The sequence below is a fragment of the Meriones unguiculatus genome, chromosome 5 (genome assembly GCF_030254825.1).
Source record: "Meriones unguiculatus strain TT.TT164.6M chromosome 5, Bangor_MerUng_6.1, whole genome shotgun sequence".
Classification (NCBI taxonomy): Eukaryota; Metazoa; Chordata; class Mammalia; order Rodentia; family Muridae; genus Meriones; species Meriones unguiculatus.
This window is the reverse complement of record NC_083353.1, coordinates 117018373-117043529: the sequence shown is the minus strand read 5'-3', so window position 1 is coordinate 117043529 and position 25157 is coordinate 117018373. Positions and strand designations below refer to the sequence as shown.

The following is a 25157-nucleotide window of genomic DNA, read 5'->3' as shown; positions in this document are numbered from 1 at the left end:
GTGGTCTAGAGCAATGGCCTCCGGGATGGAAGAAGTCACACCCTCTCCGGCCCTTATTGATACTGCAGCATTTATCACCTTCTTGTGTGGTTTAAAATATTCATCTCTTAAGCCAGATTGGGAATTAAACACCTTTAAACCAGCTCTCAGGAGACAGAGGCAGGCAGATCTCTATGATTTCGAGGTCAGCTTGTTCTACTTGGTGAGTTCTAGTACAGCCAGGGCTATGTAAAGAGACATTATCTCAAAACAACAAGAACATTGGTTTCGTTAATTTTTTTTTTCTACATTGAAAGTTCCACCTTATGAGCTAGGGAGAAGCCTCAGGGGTTAAGAGTGCTGGCTGTTCTTCTAGAGGACCGGGGTTCAATTCCCAGCACCCACATGATAGCTAACAACTGACTATAACTCTAGTTCTAGGTGATCTGGCACCCTCACACAGGCACATACAGGCAAAACATCAATGCACATAAAATGAAAATAAATTAAAGAAAGAAAGAAAGTTCTCCTTAAGGGCTGGAGAGATGGCTCAGTGGTTGAGAACATTTACTGCTTTTGCAGAGGACCTGTGTTTGTAGCCAGTACCCACATGACAGGTCACAACTGTCTGTTAACTCTAGGATCTGATGCCAGCTTTTTGGTTCTGTGGACACTAGGCGCTCATGGGTGCATACGCTTACAGGCAGAAAAAACATACATATGCTTGAAATAAAAATGAATAAATCTTTAAAATAAAGTTTCCCCTTAGATTTTAAGTTCTTAAATGGAGCCCATTTGCCAAGTTCAAGGATCATCAGACCTTAATTTCTGTTGAATGAATGGGGCATGGACCAGGGAAGCAAGAAGAAATTGTGTGTGTGTGTGTGTGTGTGTGTGTGTGTGTGTATCATGATGACCCTAGAGAGGTTCTTCCCCCACACAGGACCTCATTTTTCCCTCATTTGTTCAGAGGGGTTAGTGTCTGAGAGATTTCAGGTTGCCTTCAGTTTCTGACATCCCGTATTTCTGAAGTGCAGTGAGGAGATGGCAGTGTCCGTTGTCCTGAGATTAAATGTTGTCTCTGTTACGGGACCAGCTCACCCTCCCAGTTACTCTCCTGTAGTTTCCATGTGTGGATAGTGCCTCTTGTTTTAGTATAGTATAGAAGGTCGCCTCCTTCACTGGTACCTCCTTGTTTTCTGAGTAAGTAGCCAGGAGGACTCCACAGGCTTTTGCCACCAGCTTTGTCTCTTGTGGTGTGATGGGTTGGGACAAGCCTCTGACTTAGCCTGTGTTCTGTGACTGTGGCTCTTGAGAGATAAACCTGGTGTGCTACTTGTGATGTATTGAGGAACCTAGAAGCAGGGATGGTGGCAGAATTGGAAGCGGTTAAATCGGTCTTCCTTGGTCTTGATCATGGAGGCACTGGGGTATCTGACGATTGGTCATACATGGCTGAGACAGATAGACAGGAGGAACCAGGATGTGGCACCCAGCTGGAAAGGTATGGGACCAGGCTCCACTGAGGCCAGGAAGAGAGCCTGGACACCGGAAGCCGGACTCCTTGCTTCCTGTCAGTCTGGGCTCCTTTTACTTAGCACTTAGTACATTGAAAGCCCTAGGCTGTCTGCCTGTGCCTATGGCAGCCAAGACAGAAGGCAAGGAGCCTTTAGCAAAAGGGTCTGGCTTTGGGGCAGTGTGCCCCAGAAGGAGTTTCTCTCTAGTGCAGGAGTGCTCAGCATTTCCAGCGCCTCATTTTGCAGCCTCAGTTTCTCCTTCTGTCCTTTTCTGTCCTGCTCCATCGTGGACTGTGAGACTGGCATTATAACGCTGCAGTGAGAGTTGCTTTCTGAATAGAAGGGTGCTTAATACCAAACCCAGGACTGAGCAGGTATGGGACGCTCCTGCAGAAGTGTTGTGAAAAACAGCATTGATTTTGACCTTTTTGGAATCCATGTTAAGCAGAGCCATGCTAGTGCCCAGGCTGCACCCTGCTGCATTCTTTTTGGGAAACATGCTCTGACCATCTCAGCCAGAGAGGTCTGAAGAGCCATGGCCATGGGGTTTGGCCCACTCTTTCCCAGTCTTGAACGCTTTGCACATGCCCCTTCAGTCTTTTTCATTCATTCCTATCATCTGTCATTTTGTCAGCGACGCACTATCTTAGGCTCTGGGATCCTAAGATGGATGAGGATAACCCCTGATTTCTTTAATGTTAGGGTGAGGGCTCACAGCATTGTGCAGAGCGAGAGCCTTAATTTTGGGGCGCTCAGAGAGCAGAGGAGAACATGTGCACCTGGACTGAAGAAGACCATGGCTCCAGAGAGAACCAAGTGACTTGGAGAGGGTGTGTGTTCCTTACTGGGAACAGTACACGCAAAGGCCTGAGGAAGCATGCCCTTCCTGCCATGAAGCAGCAGCTGGCATGTACCAGGCATCACCCTGTGTTACCTGCATTTTAGTGGAAGCCAGGGCATTCTAACGTGCCACACCTGTCGTTTCCTGTAGCACCTGTGGTCTGAGAGGATGTCTGTTAGTGCCTTCTGATTAGTTTGAATGTTTGTTTCTTGGTCCAAGCACAAGATTGGTTAGAAGAAGGCTCGATAGTTGGATGACTTCTCTGTCACTGAGATGCCTGTCCCTACCATTTGGTGTCTGAGGCTTCATTCTAGGACGAAGATACCTTAACCCAGGGTAGAGAAAGCCCTGAGAGAAGCTTGAACTAAATCTCCAGGAAGTACCGAATAGCAGGCCCCTCCCCATCACTTCACTGAGATTTGGGTACTGTTGGGCTCTCCTAGCCTGCCCTGTCCTATTTGACACGGTACATGCTGGAGCCGGTGAGGTCCTCTGGAGGGTGGGGAGTATTGGGAAAGTGGCCAACATTTGGGTAAAGAGAGCCCTGGTAGGAGGAGTCACACAGAAGATGTGAGAGGCCCCTTGAGAGCTACTGAGCAAGAGATGGGGGGAGGGTGTGGGACCGTAAGGGAGGAAGAAGCCACGTTCTTACCAGTGTGGGGAAACCTTGTTTAAAACAAGTGTGAAGTCTCGAGGTGTTTATGTTTTTAATTTCTATGGCTTCCACTGGCGCCAAGTTTTTGGTAGCTAAGAAAGAAAGTGGGGCTGAGGAAGTATCTCAGGGTAGAGCACTTGTCTGCAGGGTGTGAGGTCTTGGGTTCTAATCCTGGTACCGTACTACCACAAAACCTGAACAACAAAAACAAGAACAAAAATTAAAAAAGGTTGTGAAATTTCTCACTACCTGAAATACTGACACAGTTTGCCTACAAGGGTACAGCAGGCCAGAGGCTGCAGATATGGACATGTTTTCCTGGGAATGTGACTCCTGGTATTTCTTCCTCTAGAAGGCATGGTGTCTGCCAGGGGTCTTGGGGCAGATTGTGAGCTCCGTTTGGCTCCTCTGTCTGGGGCCTTGCATTTGACTTGGCTTCCCTTCCACAGGCAGCTCAGTGCTGATGTATTCCTTTTTCTCACTGATCTTTTGCTCCCTACATGCTTTGTGTTGTTTTTTTTTTTCCCATCTGCATTTCTGTCTTCAGCATAGCAGGTGAGCCACAAAGATGGAGGTTTTTGACCCCCGGGTCTGACCCTTACAAGACTCAGTATAGTCACTAGCTCATTCCTCAGAGCTAAGGTGCGGTTCTCACATAGTTTGAGACACTTCGAAAGCGACACTCAGAAGGAGCCGTGTCCAGGCTGAGGGTACAGGGAGGACTCTGCCCTGCTCCCGTCTGCTTGTGACACTGTGCTTAGAGGGTGTGCTGAGCTTGTGGGTAGGGGCAAGTGATCTTTCTGGATTCACTGCCGAGGATCTGGTGGACAGTTGTGGAGATGTGCGGTGGCTCCCACCTGCCTATTTCCATGGTCCCCATCACACAGAGAGATCTGGTTGCTCGCCCTCTGATGTGGTTTTTCCTGGGAGGATGGAGGAATGAGAGTTATTCCATAGCTTTTTATGCAGAGGAATGTGTGATTTGAACAATGCTGAGCTTGGAATGCCCTGGATTCCTCTGATGATGCTGGCATTAGACAGGACCCGTCAGGATCTCGAAATAGGCTGTGGGAGCCTGGGGAGATCCGATTGTTTGTGGCAACCCCCAAAACCATCTTCCTGCCTCATCCTGGAACCAGGGATGCCACAGACAGGAAGGCACCTCCCAAAGTCCTCTAGGAAGGAAGGGACTGGGAACAGCCATGCAGGGTAAATTGGACACCCTGACACTTGGCTGTGTGTACCCCAGGTGGGGCAAGCTAAGCTGGCCTAGGGTTGTAGCTAACACCTGCTTGGGTCACCTGTTCCTGTCTTTAACGGTGCCCCTCTGCTGGCTTCCTGTTGCATTTGAAGCCTGTTCTTCTATTCTGCCCTGAATAAAACAAGAGGTGAGGCCATCGTCCTCCAGTGTGGAGCCTTGCGACTCAGGAGGGTATGATGTTTCCCTTCTGTTTTGGAGACCCAGTGGGAGGTTCTGTCTGCTATGCACAGATGAGGCAGGCAGCTGAAAGGAATTCGTAACGGATAAAATATTGGCTCAATTTGGAATTGGTTTTCTGTAATCTAATAGATCACAAAGGTGTAGTTCTGTGCCGAGCTCACGTCATAGGTTTTTAAAAGCCAACTTTGATTTGTTTCAGCAATCAAGCGATGAATCCATGAATGAAGAGTCCGGGTTATATATTGTGCATTGGAGAGCTGGGGCCCTGCAGAAAAGTACCCAGAGTGCAGATTTCTAGCCGGAGTCTGCAGCTGCCACTGGGTCAGATGGCCTAGGGACACCTTTCCTCTTCTTCTCGTGGTGTGCCTAACTTTTTGGCATCCATTAAACTCATTGCCATCTCTCAGAGTGAATCCCCAGGTATTTCCTGCAGCTGGTTCAGGCTTCCTGGCCAGGTGTGGCCCTGCAGGAGGCAACCGGCTCAGAATTTAATGTCGGGAAAGTACATGCTCCAGTGGGCCATCAACCCACATTCACAGAGACTCTTGTGGGCGATCCGTGCCTCTACAGAGGTACAGGGGCCACTTCCCAAACTCTGTGATTTGTCACACACATGCACACACGCGTGTGCACTCAGCTATGATGAAAAATATCTCATGAAGTAATTATTTAATTTTTAAAATTATTATTAATTATTATTATTAGCGTGTGCTCGTGCATGCTTGTGCAAACACGCACGTGCTAGAGCACAAGTCTGGAGGTCAGAGGACAACATTATGAAGCCAGCTTTCACTATTTACCTTAAACAGGTTCTCGGCATCAAATTCGAGTCACCAGGCTTGTGTGGCAAGAGCCTTTACCCACGGAGCCATCTCACTAGCTCCTCATGGAATGATTTCTTTATCTTTGCTGCATGAATATGGTCTCTCTCTCCTCCCCTCCCTCTCACTCACTGCTTCAGTGCCAGAAATGAGGATCCTGTGGGCACAGATGCCAGGATCCAGATCCATGTATTTGTTCTTTTTCTCAAAAAATTCTCTGCTGACCCACTCAACTCATTTCATAGCCCCTGAATGGGTCACAACCTGTGGTTTGAAAAGCACTGATATTGGGGTTGCTACAGATTAGAGCAAATGGAGACAATTAACATATGAATCCATCCGGGGCACAGCACGGGCCAGGTCAGTGTAACCCATGTTCTTTAATTCTTGACATTGGGTTTCCCATCTTCGTTGTCATTGGTGCTTTCAGAATGACTGCCTGTCAGCCACGTGTCTTCTAGCAAGGACCCGCTCATCCGTGTCTTCACACTGGGCCTTAAGTCAAACATGGCTCTTTCCCAGGGTTAATTGAGGGTTATCATTTATAAAATTATAATCAGAGCCCTGATTTGTGATTTCACTAATTCAACAACATTCATTGAGAATGTTGAGAGCTTTTAGGGTCCAGCAGATCAGCACACCGAATAAATCAGCAGATTCATGTTTGGGAGTTAGGGGCTCATAGAACCCACATGCCCTGCCCTCAAGGAGCTTGGTTTGAAGAGGGGGCACAAGGAGCACAGAGGCAATGCAACATGAAAGGTGCCATCACGTAGCCCAACTGGAAGGAGCTTAGAAAGGGAGGAACCAAGCAAGGAGGAGGTGAGTTTTGAGTTCAGTCTTGAGGCTCACATAGGAGTTTGAGTGGAAGGACTTGTCAGGCTGTGGGAATGAGGTTCTCTGAGTTTGGAATAAAAGCAACGATTTTGAAGTTGAAGCAACCTGGGACTAAATTTATCTCAGAAAGACAGTTGCAAAGGATTGTGTAGTAGAAGGCGACGAGGAAGTGGGGAGGGACTTGGGGGAGGTCAGGCAGGGCATTTGATAATCTCCAGATGGGTTCAGGAACATGGTGGGAATGGTGGTCAGGGAGAGGGTGGGGGTTGAGTCTAGGCTTGGGGGTTGCTCAGATGTGCAAGCACAGAGGTAAGGGGGCAGAGTCTGAGGTCTCTCTGGGTTTCCAGTTAGGTAACTGTTGATGCGCTTTTTAACGAAGGGAAGTGGACTCGTTGTTGAGACCCATTGGGGGATTTCTGTGGGACATAGGGCTGGATATCTCCTTGTGTTCAGTGGCCTGGGGTAGGGCTTCTGGAGTACATAGGACAGGTTGGTTTCCTAGCTGGCCATGTGCTCATGAACTGTGTGGCTTAGGGTGAGCTACCTAAGCTGTCTCTTCTCTGCAAAATGGGATATGGTGCTTATTGTATAGGCGGCTTTGTAGGGATGGAGATGATGTTTCAGTGGTCTGGACTGATAGAAAGACCCAGGTTTCAAGTCTCAATTTTGCCCCAGAATTGCATTAGCCCTTGGATATGCTACTTCCATGCTCAGGGCTTCAGTTAACTTACTCAACTATGGAAGGCACCGGATTGGGTGATTTTTCACAGAGTTGAGTGCAAAATTCTTAAGTTCTTCTAAAACCGAGAGAAGGAGGTGTCTGCACACTATATGATGGACCTTAAGATGTTCACATTTGCACTGGAAACAGCGACCTCTCCCTCAGGAGACATTATTGACAGGAGAGTTCTGGCGCGTGGCGTCCTGGCTGTTTGGACTGTGTGTCTCTAATGCACTGTAGAGCACGGTAAAGGCAGTGAATGTCAGCCTACAGGGACAGAAACAGCACCCAGACCCAGAGACCCCATAGACTATGGCCTTCTGCAATTTCAGATTCCAGAATTGAATATTCTGTGGACCTACTGTGTGCTAGATGCTTCACACGGTATTGGAGTCACTACATGGATCAGATGTGGGAGTTTGGGGCAGGCATTAGCAAAAGAGAGCTAGAGAGGCCTTTGAAAGGGTGGCCCAGGGTCTGTGGCTGCATGGTAGTGACCTCAAGAGAGAACCATGAATGCTTGCTAGAGAAGGAGTAGACTCTTAGCCAATGACCTCATCTTTCCAGTGAGAACTTGGTACCTTGAGGGTAATTGGCTTCTAGAAGGAAGACATTCCGTTAGGCAAACAGTGATAGAATTGAAAGAATCATTTTCCACACTATTTATTAACTATACCTGTGCCATGCACTGAATCAGGCGCCATCTGCATGTAGATCACCTGCCTGCTGTTAGGAATTTATTGTGAATTCAGATGAGGAAACTCTGCAAAATTTTAAGAGCAGGGATGTGATTGTTCATCACATACACCTTTCCTACATAGAAAGCGGAGGCAGGTGGGGCTCAATAAGACAGAGAGTGTAGTAGGAACTGAGGAGTGGCGTAGATACTCTAGCAGAGTCAGAGCAGAGCATCCTTGCTGCTTCTGTGGATGTTCTCCACCATTTCTGGAGAGGGGAGGGGAGGTTAAGCAAGTATACCATGAGCCCGTTGCATCCTGGGACAGCTCAGCAGGGAGGCAGGCTTGGTGGCCAACCTTGCCTGCAGGAAAACTGAAGCCCATAGTGGTGAAGTGACTTGTCCACAGGCAGGACCTAGACTCAGACCTGAGTCTTCTGGGCCCACCTCTTACACCCTTCCCGCTGCCTTCTACCAACTCCAGAATCCCATCAATTCTATGATTTCACTTACACCCTCTCCTTGCCCCCACACATCTGTCCACCTGCCCCCTTGGCTGAATCTGTCAGGCTCCCCATGATGTCTGCCGGTGGCTAAGCTTAAATCAAGCTGCAGAATTATTCTAAGTTGACTGAATGGTTCATGCCACAGTTGGTGTGGATGCCTGGGTATGCATGCATGTGTAGGTTTGTGTTTTGGAAACCTGGGTGTCTTAGAGGGCCACAGTAGGGCTTTGAAGTCTCTGTGGGGAGGGACTGTGTGTGGTAAGGAGTGGACCAGGTTTTTGGCAACTTGGAACTGGTGGAGAAGCTGTGGGATCTAGAGCTTTGTCCTCTGATCTGCCAGCCCCTCCTGCCCAAAGAAAGGGGTGCAGATGTGGAAAGTTAATTACTCAATTAATTCTAACAGCTCAGGCGGCTTTTGCTCAGGAGATGATCTGCTGATGGGATTCGGAAACTGCTCATTTGCTAATTCTAGTAACTGACAGAAGATGGAAGCCTTGGGGAATGGGAGGCAGGAATGTGGGAATCCAGTATACCCCAGGGTCCTTGGGCCATGCCACTCTTGAGTGTCAACCTCGTTGTTGGCCTTAAGTGAAGGAGTCGCTTACCCACTTCTGCCTTTCTTCCTGTGATTTCCTGCTCCTTAGCATTTGCATTATAACAGTTGGTTGGGTTACGTCCATCCATCCATCCATCCATCCATCCATCCATCATCCATCCATCCATCCATCCACCCATTCATCCATCCATTTATCCATCCATCCACCCATCATCCATCCACCCATCCACATATCCATCCATCATTCCATCCATCCATATACCCATCCATCTATCCATCTATCCATCCATCCATCCATCCATCCATCCATCCATCCATCCATCCATATATACATGCTTACTGGGTAGTACACATGAGGGTGTGGTACCCAGCTGTGGTTGCCCGAAGCTGACAATCCATCTGCAGTCATTGTACCCTCTTGGGATGTCTAGGCAATCAGTTACTTAGGGGTAGTGCAGGAAGAGCTGTGTGTTGTAACCACAAGAAGATCTTTAATTGAGTCATCAGCCCTAGGAACCTCCATGCCAAGGGACAATGGGCTGATTGAAGCTGAGAATTGGGGTAGGTTGGTAGAGAACCTAGTGGAGTTATGTTATCATCTCTGGGGCCTGAATGGCGAGGATGGAGCTGAATTAAAGGCAGAAGGAGGAGAATCGAAAGTGGCGTGGCTATCAATAGATGATGTTTGAGATCAGGTTGAAAGCTGGGTACCATGTTTTTTCCCTTTGCTGAACTTTGCCAGGGGTTGGAGTGCATGCAAAAGTCAAGGCGGAGCCCTAACATGGTTCTCTGGTGAGCTAGATGGGTGGGGGTGGGGATGGCACATTGCCTAAGAGGTGGGGCTGAGCCGAGTTACTTTGGCAGACATGACCCTTTTCAAGACGGGAGACATTGTTATTATTATTATTGTTGTTGCTATTGTTATTATTAGTTATTTTTCTCATTGTGGTGATACAGTACCTGAAAGAAACAACACAAGGAAGCCCATCATGGCAGGGAAAGCTTGGCGGCAGGAGGGGTTAAGGCCGGGGCTGCAGGAGTGTGGGGTGGCCAGTTACATAATGTCCTCAGTCAGGAGGTAGAGAGGTGGGCCTGGAATCAGACATGGCCCCTGTGTCTCCCATCTAGGCTCCATCTCCCAAAGGCTCTGCAGTCTCCAAAAACACTACCACCAGCTGATAATCAATTGTTCAAGACCATGAGTCCTTGTAGGACTTTGCATACCCAAGCCATGATGGGGTGCTAACTTTAGAGGCTGACAGAGGTTGAGGTTGCTTTGGTCCTGTGTGCAAACCCCTTCAGAGGAGAGATTGATGGGTAACAGTGAGAAACTCCTGCCCATGCATCTGTAGCATCATCTGTAGCTAGAGAATGTTTTCTAGTGGCGGTGGCACATGTGTACGGAGAGGAAGAGCCAGTTAGAGCTGGTTGACAGCCTTCTAAGCAACAACCCTTAAATGGTAGCACATTTCAGAATCCCCTGGAAAGTCAGACTGTGTCAGGGTCCAGCCTCCAGATATTCCAACTTAGGAGGAGCAGCATGGGCCAGGAATTTGCATGCTACTTATGACTCTCAGGTTCTAAAAAAAAAAAAGGTGGCTTGGGAACCACACTTAGAGAAACTGCTTAGAAAGCACTCTGCTTGTGGAGAGCATTAGAGCTGGACTCCGAGAAAGTGGGTACTGACTAGTAGGTGACTGGCAAGTCTTTTTGACTGGGAATGTCGGTGTCTGCTGCTGTTACCTCCTGAAGGTCATGCTCCTGAAAGGTCAGATTCCCTCTGACCAACATACATTCTCCCATATGCGTAGCTGTTGTCATGGCTCATAAAACGTTATTTGTTTAGAAGAGTCCATCCGGATACGTTGAAGCCAAGGGAAGGGAGAATACAAGGACTGTCCCCTCAGTCCAGAAACTGAGTCTATTTCTTTAAGGTGTGGGTGGCTGATTTCTGGCTTGAGGTAGACGGTGACAGGGAGCCAGGGCCCAGAGCTCCCTAATTACAGCACCTGCTGGCTAGCTCTTCCCCTCTCGCTGGTGCTGATGCTGCTTAAACTGGGCAATTAAGAGTTGTAGGATGCTGCTGGTGGCCCCAGGCCTGTGTGACCTGTCCTGCCCTGGGTGATTTTGCTGATGTCCTGTAGTGTGAGGTCCAAAATGCCTGCTTTCTCCATCCTTTTCTCAAGCCAATCACTTGGATATGTTTTGGTGGTATGCAGTTTGGAATGTGGCCCCCATGTACTACAGAAGGATGGTGTCATTGGATTTGTGCAGAGTTCCATGAAGGGCATGGTTTTGTCACTAAGTTCCATTGGTTCCTTGGTTCTGTGGTCTTTCTTCATTGGCTTTAGGATGTATTTGGATGTAACCAATACTTCTTTGCTGAGTGTGGCAGTATCACCATGGTGGGGGAGGGTAGGGAGTCATTCTCAGATAGCACAGAACTCATCCCTTGGGGCTGTCTTGTTTTATCTGATTCTTGTTGTCAGGACAAGGGAAATTGGTGCTGTGCTAGCTTTCTCTTCCTTGGAATTTCTGTGGATTTGCAGGGTGGGGCTATGAGTCCTTTTGCTGTGGAAACTGGGGTCACATTCATAAATGGAATCTGGGTGTGCCCAAGGTAGCCCTGACTCACGGTCCTATGACCTGTAGGTTGGAAGGTATGGCCTGGGGGTTTCCGGTCTCTGTACGGAGGGCTGGTATAAGGGGATGGGTGACCAGTCTCTCTGTAACTCCCAAGTCAGCCCTGTCTGAGCAAGCTTCTCTGTCTCCTACCCGGGCTGGCCGCCTGCTGTGGCTACGTGCTACAGCTGGGCCTGCAGAACTTAAAATAGCAGTATGAGCTGTCCGCCTTGCATGTGGGGAGCCTGCCCGAGGCTTGATGGGGCAGCCGCTTGGCCCTAACCACTGGGGTAGAGAGCATTTTGGGGGTCTCTCTTTGGCTCAGAGTAGGGAATGGGGGTTGAAGTGGCCAGACGCATGTAACTGGCGCCCTGGGGTACGCAGGGTTTGTCTTTCCTGAACCTTATAAGGAGCATCCCAATTCTGACCTCACGTCTCCCACAGTAGCTCAGAGGCCTACAGTCTTGGCATCCCGTTTGGCCTTCTCCCCAGTGCTTTCTGCTGCTCAGGGCTAGCCATGTAGGGCCCCATTACAGCCTAAGTGAAGAGGGCAAGTGAGGTACAGAGTTGGGACAGGGGACATCTGTGCAAGGTTCCAGTGGCAGGACCAAGGCACCTGGAGTCTCTGCTGGGCAGCAATAACCTGGAGGCCTCCTCACCCTGGCTGCCTCCGCCAAGAAAATCAAGATGGTGGTACCTAAGGGAAAGTACTTCCAGGCCTGTCTGCCTTCATTCAGTCAGGCAGGGACATGCGCAGAACACTCCCTTGGCGTGTACGGTTCTGTTCTTGGCCGTGGAAATACGGCAGTGAATGAGACAGACACAAATCCCCGCCCTTCTGGAGGTCGTTTCTAGTGGGTGGCGACATAAACGATCTACACAGTAAAAATGTAAGTTCCGTTGTGTTTTGGGAATACCATGGAATGGAGAAAGCAGAATAAGGTTAGAGTATGCTGGGGAGGTCCTGGAGAAGGAGACATCTGAATGAAGGTTAAGCAGGCAGGGGAGTTGGCCGTGTGGAGATCTGAGGAAAGAATGCTCAGGCAGAGTGCACACCTAGAGTGAAGGCTCTGAAGTAAGAAAACAGAATGGGTGCTGTGGCCAGTGGGATGCGGTGGGGAGGAAGAGAGAGATTGGTTGATTCTTGTAAGAACTTCATCTTTTATTCTGGGAGCAGTGGGAAGCGTTGGGGTTTGGCACAGAGCACTGACTTTCTGGGACAGGATCGCTGCAGTTGTCTTTCTGGGGTTGGTAGGTCTCTGTGAGGTCTCTTTCCCCAGTAGATGGAGAAAGTGCTCCCTCTCCTCCTTAGGCCCCAAGCCCCAGCCACTGAGACCTTCAGTCTGGGAGGAGGGCCCTGGACGGGGATGGGCTTCTTCTCCCTGCCTTTGAGTTTCTTTTAGAGGGAGAGAGTGGGTTCGTTCCAGTGGTTTGCCGGAGTCTACTTAGAATACCAGTTGAGAGCTTGATAGTAATCAGGGAATTTGCCAGCTGGTGTTAAGCGATGGGTTGTTTGCAGTTGGCTGTGGTGGCCATTGGTAAGCATTGTGAATTGGGCCTTTCCCCATGGGCTGGTTGGTAAGTACTTAGTGGTCTATTGCTGTTTTAGTATCCCTACCTACTCTGCTGGACTGTGGTTTTGGAGGACAAGGGCCTGTCTTTGCTTTCATCTGGCAAAGTGTCTGTGTTCATGGTCTGTGAAGTGTGAAAGGGCATAGGGAGCACTGGATGGAGATGATGAACTTGGTGCTCAGGGAAAACATCGGTACATTTCCCAGGATAGACAGGCCGTGTCCCAGGAGGTTGCAGCGGATGTGGAAATTTCATGATTGTCCTGGCTTGGTAATCCTGGTGGAGGATTGCTTTTTCTCACCCCGGCTTCTTTCCTTTCCTTTGTCCCTCTGGGTATGTGCAGGATGGGTGTGAAGCATGCCTCAGCCTGGGCCAGCCTTGTACACAAAAGCAGAGCCCAGCACTCATCTCCGATAAAGCTGCTGGGTCTGTTTTAGAAGTCAGGAGACGTAGATTCCACTGAGCTCTCTGAACTCATTTCTCATTTAGAACTTGGAACACATTCCCTGCTTATCTTGCAGGGGTCTGGTGTGAGGATCAGATATGATCAGAAGTATGAAAGTCCCTTACAAAGAACCGGTCCCAAGAAGCATTGCTTTTGCTTATGCCATCTCTGCACTGGAGCTCCCCCTCCTCTGTCTTCCTCCTGCTAGGATGTTGTGCAAGCCCCCGCCCAAGCCACTTTTCTTTGTAAGCCTTCTTCTTCTCTGCAAAGGACCCCTCAGCACTCACAGTTTGCCCATTCCCCTGTCCACTTGTTTTGTTCTTCCAAAGATACAGACGGAACAGGGATGTTCCCTGGTGACACCATAATGGCGAACCCAGGATGGGCAGTCTGTGGATGCTGAGGAACCAACTCTTCAGTGACCTGTTAACTCATGTCATCTCCTTTGTTTCTGACAAACTCCTGTGACATGTGTCAGTCAGCCAGTGTGTGAGTGTGAATGGGTTCTGGAGGACAGTGCTTTATACTAGATAAAGAATTTCCCCAGATTGTATGTCCCTCATAATCACACCTGCTCCATTTTATGAATAAGGAAATAGAAGTGTGCTGGCCTATCCATCCGTTTGTTCGTCATCCATCCATCCATCCATCCATCCCATGCCCTGAGCTCAGAGAACTGATAGTCTCCTGTCTGGGTAGCCTGGACTGGAACTAGGGCCCTGATTCTTCTGTCTGGCCCTCAGTCTCAGTGTGCTTGCTTCAAGCTCATCTCTTTAGGAGGCATGTAGGGTGCAGGCAAGGTAGTCCATGCCCTTGCAGAAAGATGGCTAGGTCAAAGCTTTAGTCCTGTGCAGGCCTGGCTACAAGGAGGAGAGAGGTGGCTTCTCAATGCCTGACCCTGCTGGGTCCAGCCAACCGTGGGTGTGGTTGGCATCTCCTCTGGCAACAGTAGGGGAGAAGCAGGTACTCAGTGGTGCCTGGTCTGGCTAGGATATTAGAAGCATCTCTTGAGGCCAGAGCTTGAGGGATAGCTCTGTCCATGGCCACCTGGACACACGGAGGCTCACAGAGTCCAGGATGGACATTTGAGCTCTGTTATAGTTTCTAGAGATGGCTGAATCTGGAGGGTGACTATAGACGAATGGCTTTTGGAGAGGAGGACAGATGGTGGGGATCCACTGAGGTAAAGACACAGCCAGGCAGAGGATAGCTCAGACATGTGTGATGACTCTGCTCTGGGGCAATAATGAGCAGCATACAGTAGGGTAAATAAGGAGGAGATTGGGAACAGGGAGGGAGCCCAGGCAGGAGCTGGCAGCTGGAGGGCAGTAACAGGGAGGGGGCTTGTGGCAGGGGATGCTTACGTGCCTCTGCCTTCAGGGTGATGTGTGTACAGAACTTGCATTCTGGGCAAGTGTTGAGGAAGTGTGGCATAGTGGGTCATGGTTGGGTACACATCCAGTTTGATTGGGTGACAACAGGGATACATTTCTGTTGACTCGATTTAAAACTTTGGAAAGACTTTCTAAAACTGCTGGAGGTTTGGTAGCCCAGGAGCCTTAGAAAAGGGTGTGGCTTATGGTCATTTCTACCTCAAGTTTCTTGACACAAGGAAAGATGTTTTGGGGGTGGGTGCTTTCAGGATGACCTTCTAGCTGGAGGCAACTTTGGTGTCTTGAACCAGAGAACAAAAACCAGATGACAGCTCCTGCTTATGCCTTGCTTCCTACAGTGACCCTGGGGGTTCTGAGACCCTAAAGTGACTTGTACACTGTGAAATTTGTGAGTCGTCAGACATTGAGCAGGGAGACCTACTCTTATGAACACTGGTGCTCTGTGAGTGGAGGCGAAACTCACATGGCTACCTTTGATGGGTTCTGAGCTGGGCGGACATGCCATCTTTTTAACTGTAGAGCACTGCTAAGTGTCTTTTCTGCTCTGTCTCCCCCCAGGTGAGCCCAGCACCAGCCCCATAGCCTCCAGGCACAGTGGAGGGAGACAGGGAAGACAGACAGGAGAGAGTAGCTTCCGAAGTCAGTAGAAGGGTCTCGGGTTGAAGGCCAGCTTGCTGGCAGGCTGGATGCTGGGTCAGAGAGCACCGTCCTGGCCGGCAAATCTGTGTCCACCATGGAGTGGTTTAGGGATATTAGATTTGCTGGGTCAGTAAATTTCCACTGGTGCCTGGCAATAAACCTCGGGCTTCCTCATACTTGCCTGTGTCGGCCCGACTGCCTTATCTCATCCTCCCGAAGCCACCTGCCCTCCTTGATAAGTAGTAATAACAGATGCTTTCTTTCTTTTCTCCTCCGCTTCCTGGGACTGAATGGCTCGGGATGGCCATGTATGGGGCTGCAGAACCATACGCCTGTCCAGTATAATGCCTCATGCACCCGGCCTTTCTAGGGGATCCAGCAGGGAGGTGATTGGCCTGAGGATGAAAGAAGGGCCTGGCTGGGGACTCTCCTGGGAAAATGTCTCAGAGGGGCTGAATGCTTGTGGGGACAAAGAGAATGCTTGCTCTCAGCAGCTTACAGATTGGGAGGGGCAAGCAAGACCAGGTAACATTGTAGCTCATTAACTCTGAAGCCTCTCTGGGGTCACCAAGACATATGACCACGGCCATGCTGTTGCCTACTGGACTGTGGGTTATGAGCAAGTGAAGGTGCCAAGAAAATGAGATTATAGTAAGGAAGCAACCAGGAGGAGAAGAAGAAGAGTGTGATTGGTGGGGACTTAGTCCAGGAAGTAAGGGATGAAGCAGAAGACTGGAGGAGAGGGGATATGCAGATTCTTGCTGCCTTCCTGGGCTCATGTGCTCCAATCTCACCTTCCTTCCATGTCCATTCTTGTTCCGTTTAGTCTCAGCCAGCATGTGGAGGCCACCTCTCTGCTCCACGCCCACGTTACCCAGCAGTTCTCCTCCCCGGATGCTCTTCTGCCTGCCTATCCCTTATCTTCTTCCCAGTTGCAAGCGCTGGCATCAGAGTTCAAAGATCTATAGAGAATCCACCGGTCCAGCATCCATGCATTTTAGCTGAGGAATGGGGGTCAGCAGTGAACCAGCACCCTGAGGCTGTCAGCACTGACTGAGCAGGGGAAAGCTCCCACAAGCCCTCCCCTACGCATGGCCTCCTTTATGCTTTTGTGAATTTGTTTCATCACTTAATTCTAGGCTGATCTGTGGGTCAGTCATAGTCCTGGCTGTGCAACAGGGAGAAAGATCAGTCTCTACTGCTCTGGGCATTATGATCCAATGGGAGAGACTCAGCCAGGAAATTGTCACTTGGAGAAACACATACTTTCAAACTGTGATGAATACTATGGGAGAAACAGGCAAATTGTGCTCTGAGAGTATAATGGAGGGGAGGGAGCTTAGCAGCCATAGGTAGGGGAAAGCCAGAAAAAATACTTTTGCGAAGGATTCTAAGAGTTACTGAGGAGGAGTGAAGCTGGGCTGTGGATCATGAAGGGCAGCCAAGCACAGGGACCAGAATGGGTAGGAGAGCTGAAGAGAGAACAGAACTTGGAGTGTTCGTTGGAGCCTGAGCAGTAGGAGACAGTGGCCGAGAATGGGCTGGAAAGGCAGGGTCCATTGGGCTGGACTTTTAAGGCTTTTTTAAAAACTTGGAGACAAGGTCTCATGCAGCCCAGACTGCCTCAAACACTGTATGTAGCCAAGGCTGGCTTTGAACTTCCGATCTTTTTGTCTCCATCTCCCGAGTTCTGGGATTATAAGTGTGTACCACCATGCCTGGCCCTGTTTTGTTTTATTTTGTTTTGTTTTTTTTTAACCTGTTTATTTATTCACTCTACATCCTGATTGCAACCCCCCTCCTCTCCTCCCAAACCCACTCCTAACACCCCCCCCCTCCTTCCATTCTCCCCTCTCCTCCTCAGAGAAAGGGGAGGTCCCCTACAGGTACCACCCTGCTCTGACACATTAAGTCATTTCAGAACTAGGCACATCCTCTCCCACTGAGGCCAGACATGCATGCCTGGCTCTTAAAAGCTGTTTACGCATGTGTGTGCCTGCACACATGAGCACACGATGAGGATGTAAGGAGATGAGACACCATTGCAGGGGTTAAAGCAGAGAGGCTTTGGCAGGATGGTGTGCCTGGAGCTGGGCCCTGGAGGTTGCTGGGGGTGGTGAGGTAGCGTGGACCAGGCAGTGTCTGTAGCATCCTAGGAGCTGGAGAGAGACACTGTGGTAGGATTTAGGAATGGGAGGGAGCAGGTGACATATGGAGTTTAGGATGAGGGTGGGGATTCAGGATTAGACAATGTGCTAGACATCCAGGCCATTTGTCAAAAAGGGAAGAGTTGGGTAAGTCGGCCTCGGTGGAGAATGTGAAAAGCCAAGATACCTGTGACAGCCACATGGGGAGCATGGGCAGGAGTAGTCTTATAAATGTACCTGGGACTCAGAAGTCAAGTGAGAGCCAAGCGAGCGCCCAGATGTCATCAGCTGTCGGGGGTGGGGGCTGGGGAGAAACTGATGTTCTCAGTCTTAGAAACAAGGTCAAGGGACATTGTGTGCTGGTGGTGGGGTGTCTGTTCAGCCCTGCCTTAACAAGACAGGGATGGGGACTCTGTTTACTATAATAATTACTGTTGATTGTGATTGTGGTGCCCCAGGGTGCTGGGCATTTTTCTGTGGCCCACCCAGACTCTGTGCTGTATGCATGACAATTATGTTCGTTGCCCCAGATGTCTGATTTTATCCCAGCTTAGAAAAGTATATATTATTATCCCATTTTACAGCTGGAGAAGTTGAGACACAGGGCAGCTAGCTTATTCAGATCTACCAAGGCCCAAAGCCCCTGTTTCCTGTACTTGGGATGGACCTGTGGATGGAAACAACTAAGCCTTCTCCATTCTCATTCATAGAACCTGTCCAGGTGACTAAAGATGTCTGGCGTGAGCTGGTTTCAGGGGGCGAGGTTGGCTTTGTGACAGTCCCTGTAACCGTGGCTCTGCATGGTCAGAACCCATATTTCAGGACCCCTGGCTAGGTCAGGAGTGGGCTGGTCCATAGCTGTGGTCCTGTTTCTTAGGTGCTGAGGTGACCGAGCTGCCCAGAGCTCCAAGTACTTGCCTTGACCCACATGCTTCTCTGTCATGGAGTGCTTATGTACATCAAAGGGTCTCTGAATCATGCTTCCCCCGCAGCCAGGCTTCTGGCACACATTGACCACAGGCCAGAAGTGGCTTTGCTCCTGAGTTTTGAAGCCCGGCACTTAACACTGTGACATTCACCTGAGTTCCTGGGACTGAGTTGCAGGCAGAGGTGTCCCTGTCTACCCTGCCTTGGGAGCCCCTCTGCCAGGCTTCATACACCCAGCACAGGCAGGCAGGGGTGGGGTGGGGTGGCCAGGGGCAGTCTTGTCATGTCTTGCTCTTGTCTCTCTTAATTTTCCCAAACTCCTGTCTCTGGACTCATCTTCCAGAATGGCTCTGTAGACCCCTAGGCTAACTTGTTGCTTGTTTACCCAGCCATTCAAGGACATGGTATATATTGGGGTGATGGCTGTGAGCACCTCAGTTAACATCATGATATTTCCTCAATCACTTTCCTGGACTGCCTCATCAGAGCCTGATGTCCTGAGGTGGCCTCCCTTCCAGGAACAACTCCATAGATTTTGGCTTGGGTCCCATCCTTTGGTGAATGGACTTGGAGCACAACTGTTTAGATTGGGCATGATAGCCTCCCTGTTTTCTAAGTAGCTACCATGTGGTAGTCATTGTGACAGGCCCTAGAGGCTTGTGTGTGTGTGTGTGTGTGTGTGTGTGTGTGTGTGCGTGTGTGTGCGCGTGTGCGGGAGCGCGTGCATGCGCACCAGAGGAGAGGGAGCAGGGGCAGGGAGGGAGGACCAGGATGTAACTGATGTTGTCTTTTCGAAGCCCAGAGACCAGAGCAGAGGCAGGTGAATCATTACAGTGTGAGCAAAACTGAGAGGGAAAGAGCAGCCGCTCTCTAGAAGAGGTGGCCCGCCCCATTTGTAATATGTCCTGAACAATTAATTCATCTCTTCTTAGAACTATGAGCCCTCCCACTGAGACAAACCTTATTTGTTTTCCTCATTAATTTTAGGAACCTCACACAAACACACAAAAAGCAGATGAAAAAAGTATCTTTAGATTCTCCTACTCTTCTTCCTTCCCTCCCTCCTCCCACCCCCCCCACTCCCTCCTTTTCTCCCTGTGTAGCCCAAGATGGCCTAGAACTCACAGTTAGCCAGGCTAACTGAAGTAGTATGTGCCCAGCTTCATTTAGCTCCCCACCTTCTACCTCTTCATCATTATTGCCATCCTCTATTCTGAATCCATATTCCAGCTGTTTTTTTTTTCCTTAGCAAAGAGGAGAGTGCCCTAGCCCCTCCCCCCCATCAGTGTTTCTCACCTAGAGAATCTTCATACAGACATCTGGGAGGTGGGCCTCCCGCTAGGGAGCAGTCACCCATTCCTGAGGAGTTTGCTTAGCAATTAAACCATCCCTCCTGTGGCCAGAGACAGCCCAAGTTTGGAGTTTAGAACCTGGGGCAAGTAACTTCTTTCTACAGTGGCTGTCCAGCCTGCTTGACAAGCTCCCAGCACCTTGGTCTCCCCTGAACTGTGGTTTCATGGCTAAGGCTTAGGGCTGTGAGATGCTGCAACAAGCTGTCACATACAGGAGTGACAGCTCAGGCCAGAAGGTATCTAGGCTGGTGAGGGCGGAGCCCAGTCTCACCTGGAGCCTGGTAAATTCTGTAGAGGCACAGAGCGCTTGGCATTTCCTGGGAAGCCCTGTTTCCTGGCTGCCAGAGATGTGGAATGCCGCTTTCTCACATTTACTTTTCCTGCCCTTCTTTGAGAATTCTGTACTTGCCTTTTCTTTTTCCCCTTAAAAATAAAATAAAAAAGAGGCGTGGGGGAGAGGCAGAGCAGGTCTGCATTGTTTGCACACAGTCAGCTGGAGAGCCCCTCCAAGGCAGCTAGTGCCTCCAGGCTCTTCTGGACCCGAGAGGGTGGGGGGATTGAGAGGGGACTGGGAGGGTGGCTTCTCACATACCAGATCTAAGGAGCTGCAGCAGCCTCCCCTGCTAGCCTTTTCACCCTGTTTCTTCTCGCCCCGCTGCCAGGCTCAGCTTCCTACTGCCCATGGCTGTCTGGGAAGTTGCAGAATATAGCTGCTACTTTCACATGCCCCACAAGTGGCTTGCAAAGTGGCTCCTCCTGCCCACGCCCAGGCCTGTCCCCTCGCTGCTTTCTGAGTGGACCACACTCAAGCCCTTCTTCCCCCACCCACTTAAAAGAGCCCTGGGCCAAGGCAGGGCCACAGAAAAATCCCCACTATGCCTGCCACGTGGGCTCTGTATCGCTCTGTTAGACTTCCCTGGGTACTAGTGGAGTCAGGGTAGAAGGCTGGTTTCCACAGCCAAATCGTGGGCTCCAGGGGCTCTTGAGTTGGACCATTCATCCTGGAATCCATGATCAGGAACCTGCTCACAGGGAGCCATGTATCACTAGCGGGCGGTTTCCTCCAGGGAGTAGAGGGCAGGGGATGGGTGTGTTCGGACTCTATCTGCCTTTCTTTAAGGATGTGCTCGTCTCTTCCTCACTGCTTTCTTTTGCACTCTCCTCTCTCTCCATTCTTTGTCACAGCCCTCGGGCCTTTGCTGATTACCTGTGCTCTACCTCAGCTCTTTTCCTCCCTGTTCCCCCTAATTCAGTATCCCTCTACCTAATGACCCATCCGCCCCCAAAATCAGGACAAGCCATCTCAGGCTCCCTGTTGTACTTTGTCCGTTCGGCTGGAAGACTGCCAAAGGCACAGCAAATGTTTAAAAGCCAAGAGAGGGTGGCACTAGGGCTCAGAAAGCTCGCCCAAGCCCATCACTTCCTTTTCTGTACAACGGGATGGTTACCACACCTATGTGTGGTAGGGTCAGCCGGGGGTTATAAGGACTGATGAATTGCATTTGTTCTTGGTCTGATAGTGACTCAGCTGGGTGTCATAGTAAGGCCTCACTGCAGCTTTGACAACTGTGACCCGGGGCGAGCAGGGCTGTGGCACTGGACAGCCTTCTAATCTTGCCTACCCGTTGTCATCTGGCTTTCTGGTCCCAAGACCTGGAATTATACATTCATTTCTAATCAGACACAGGGCTGGAGAGATGGCTCAGTGGTTAAGAGCACTGACTGCTCTTCCAGAGGTCCTGAGTTCAATTCCCAGCAACCATATGGTGGCTCACAACCATCTATAAGGAATCTGATTCTCTTTTCTGCTGTGTGTGAAAAACAGACCATTCATATACATAAAATAAATAAGTAAATCTAATCAGACAGAATGATGGGACAGCCCAGGGACTGTCTGGGGAGACTGGCATGATGGGTATAAGTGTGAGCTAGGGAGAAGAGATGGGAAAGTTAACAAGGTATGGGGTTCACTTCACACATAATACGGCTGAGTGTTCCTGAGCTCCACACTGATAGAGGAGGGATGGTGGCCAGGTAGGCACGAACTGCCAGGGGAGAGCACGGGACTCCAGTCCAGTGATGGACGCTATAGAAGTATGCTATAAAAAAGAACCAGTAACGGTGCCTCCTGGGGCAGTCAAGTGGGGGTGAAGAGGACCGGAGGCATTAGCTGTTTTGGTCAGACTGCTTGGTGGTCCCCACAGGAGCCAGCTAGAGATCTGCTCCTTTTCCTGCAGACAACATCCCAGGACCATCATGCCCAGCAGGAGAGCTGCTTGCTGCTGCTGGTGCCTGTCCACACAGAGCTTCGCGCTGGCTGGGCTCTCCCCTGGGTTCAGAAGGGGCCGAGAAGAGTGGACACAGTGCAGTGTCTGTAAAGAAGCTACACTCGGGTCTCAGAGTTGGCACCTCCGGTAGTGGGGGGTGGGGCGCAAGCGAAAGTGAAGTCCCATTAGTTGGAATCATTGTCCCCCTCGCTGCACAGCCACGGCCAGCTATGTCCATCTGTGCCTCCTTGGTAATGAGTAACTTCCTATCCTAACTAGATTTTTTTGTGCTGCCCACAGAGGAGGCAGTAGCAATCCTTTGTTTCCTCAGGGGCTCCCCCTTGGGGCTCAGGATAGAGGTTGAGGGTTCCAGGGTAGATACCTCTACCCGACGGAAGTTCACCTAGCCGTCCCTGTGGAGTGCCTTCCCGAGGCTGAACCCCTTGTTAGGTTCTGCGAGCCTGGGAGCCTGCTAAAACTTAGCTCCCGCACTGGGGATTCAGCTGCACAAAGGAGAGACTTGGTCTCTGTCTCCCCCCTCCCTCCCCACCCCCAAGTCTTATCATTTGCAAACCGCGGTGGCCCCAGGTCAGCAATGCAGACTTCCGCACAAGCCCAGGGGAGGCTGTTTTCATTGCAGTGCTTCACGGGAGGATCAAGGGCTGTTTTGGATGTCCCCCTGGCAAACCCATTCCTCCTGTCTTTTCTCTGACCTCGGCTCCAAGAGGACCTGGCTTGTGACAATGAGCACAAGCTACCTTGCTCTACTGCTGGCATAAGCCGTGCCCCGCTTGAGCCACCGGCCCCTCGCAGCCCGCCGTCCCACTCGGGAACGCGGAGGCTGGGGCTCGCGCAGCTGCAGGAGTCTTTCGGAGCCGCGCGTGCGTGCGTGCGTGTGCGAGTGGAGGGGGCAGGGAGGGCGGCGCGCCCCGCGGAGGCCTGGGGGCGCTTTCCTACACCTTGCGTCTCTGCTGCGGTCCCTCTACCAGTGCGCAGTAGCCGTTCTCACGTGTGCAAAAGCGTGGTCTGTGTGTGTGTGTGTGTGTGTGTGTGTGTGTGTGTGTGATGTGGGCGTGTGTAAAGGTACTGTTTGAGTCCATGTGCCCCAGGCTAGTGTTCGTAGGGGGCGGAGGCCAGCCTAGTAGAAGCTGCGTTTCTTTCCCTTCCAGCCTTTCTCCGCACACCTATCCTCTGGCTTCCTTGGAACCTCCAGCTGTCCCCTTCTACTCGTCGCCTTGCTGGGGCAAAAGAGACCAGCGCTTTCCCATGGAGGTGCTAGTTCATTCCCAGCCACTGAGCCCTTGACATTTAGAAGGGCCCTGGGCACACTGGTTTAGGCACACAGCAGACCGCTAATCCTATTAAAGATATTGTGTCATTGGGGAGGGGGGCAGCTCCCCCACCGGAGCCAGGCAGGCCTGGAGCCCATTGGTCGGATGCAAAGCAGGGGGCGGGGCCCAGAGCCCGGGGAAGGGGCTCCGGGCGATTTCAGAGTCGAGAGTCAGGGCTGGGATTTCGCAGGGCAAGCCCAGCGATTGTAGCTGCGGCGTATCCCGAGGATCTGCCCGTGGTGCACCCGGGCAGCCCCGAGCCGGCAGCGGCTCCGCAAAGTCGCGGAGCGAGGGAGGCCGGGCTCCCGCAAAGTGGTGGGGCTCCGGGCTGCGTCTGGGCTGGAAGAGGCGTGCCTGCGGAGCCTGGATCCCGGCGCCCTTCGGCCTCGAGTGCAGCGTCCGGTCGGCTGTGCTGCCGCCCGGGAAAGAGCAGTCAAATTGCAGCCTCCCCAAAGAAGCCTAGTTACGCAGGCGAGCCGGCTCCCAAAGCGTGCTTAGAGCGGTGCCGCAGAGCCCTCCCGGGCCAGCGGGCTAGGGTTGGGAACGGGGCGCCGTCCCAGAGGCAGCGAAGCCCCGGCGGAGGCTTGCTCCGCGAGTGCTCTCGGGTGCAGAGAGGGGGCGTGAGAGGCTCCACCAGCCCGCCGCCTCAGAACCCGTGCCCGACTAGGGTGCCCCCTCTGTCCCACTCTGGGAGCGATGCCCCCCGCCCCTCGTGCCCCCCGGGAACGACGCGAGCATGGAGAAGTCGAGTAGCGAGGATTCTTCGATCCACCGGAGTCCATCTTTGGACAGCAAGGACTCGGACTTTGCCAAGCCGTCCACCTCTGGCCGCCCGTTCGGCCGCGGCTTCACGGCTGGCGCCTTCTACGGCACCGCGGGTTCGCGGGGTCAGAGCCGCACGGAGGCCGGCGTTAAGACTGACAAGTATAATGCACCCAAAGGCAGCAAGTACGTGGTGTTTTACCTGGACCTGTCCTTTGTGTTCCTCCTAGAATTTAAGAAGTGCAACATGGCCAGGGGCTGCCTCTGCTGCTTGAAGTACATGATGTTCCTCTTCAATTTGATATTCTGGGTAAGTCCTTACCGTTGAGTCTTCAGTTGCTCCCTGTCCTTGCTCTCCACACTGTGAATACCCTATTTCTCCTATTCGTTGCTGTATCGTTCCCAAAGGTAAGTGCTTTAAAAAAAAAAAATCACATCCCTCCTTTGGCATCTTTCTCTTCCCTTTCCCCTCTCATCCATGGCTGAATGTAGGCTCTAACTTGTCCATCTTCCAGGAGAGAGACATGCTCTGCTCCTAGGAGGCTGGCAAAGTTTGCCACCGCCTCCTTCCCCACCAGGGAAAGCCACGCTGAAGTACCTGCTCCCGGGAACGTGCATCAGTGGGTGTGGGCCAGACTCTGAGCAGCTGTGCCCGGCGTTGGTGGGAGACACAGGGAAGATGGTTTCTGAGTTTCTTCTATTGCTTCTGAGTGCAGAACGGTCTGCAGTGTTGTGGGAGTGGGATAGGGGTGTGGAGGTCACAGAATCCTGCTCCCTGAGGTGGCTCCCTGGAAAAGGAGGAGGCGATGATGGGGGGTCTGGCTGCTGCTTTTGAGGGATTGCCTTGGACTGGGCAGCCAGCAGGCTGGCCACACTTTTCCAGGCTCCCGGATGAAAAGGGACAAAGGCAGACAGGCAGTGATGCCCTCTGTCCTCGATGAGAGATGATTTTTTTTTTTTTTTTTTTAAAGAGGAACTGTCTGCGGATAGGTTGGCTTGGAAATAGCCCGTCTCATGTGGTAACACTGGTTTCTGTGCGTGCACAAAAAGTACTAGTTACACAGACTGGTTGAAAACTTCTTACATTCTTTTCGGGCTCTTTCACCCTTACTACTGCCTCTGCCTTTCTTCACCAGAGCTCAGACTCCT

General features: G+C 51.1%; 1 protein-coding gene across 7 annotated transcripts in view; it reads left to right on the top strand.

The window, feature by feature from the left end:
* Nucleotides 1-25157, top strand: part of Tspan9 (tetraspanin 9) — a 185611-nt gene that overhangs the window by 83941 nt on the left and 76513 nt on the right. For 6 of the 7 annotated variants that reach the window (XM_021637063.2, XM_021637062.2, XM_021637065.2 and 3 more), the window contains one exon: nucleotides 24239-24318. In XM_021637063.2, coding sequence (XP_021492738.1) covers nucleotides 24256-24318 — 63 coding nt within the window. In that variant the 5' untranslated portion in view covers nucleotides 24239-24255. Of the gene's footprint in view, nucleotides 1-23396; nucleotides 24319-25157 lie in introns of those variants that run through there. The other variant, XM_021637061.2, reaches the window with a different exon arrangement.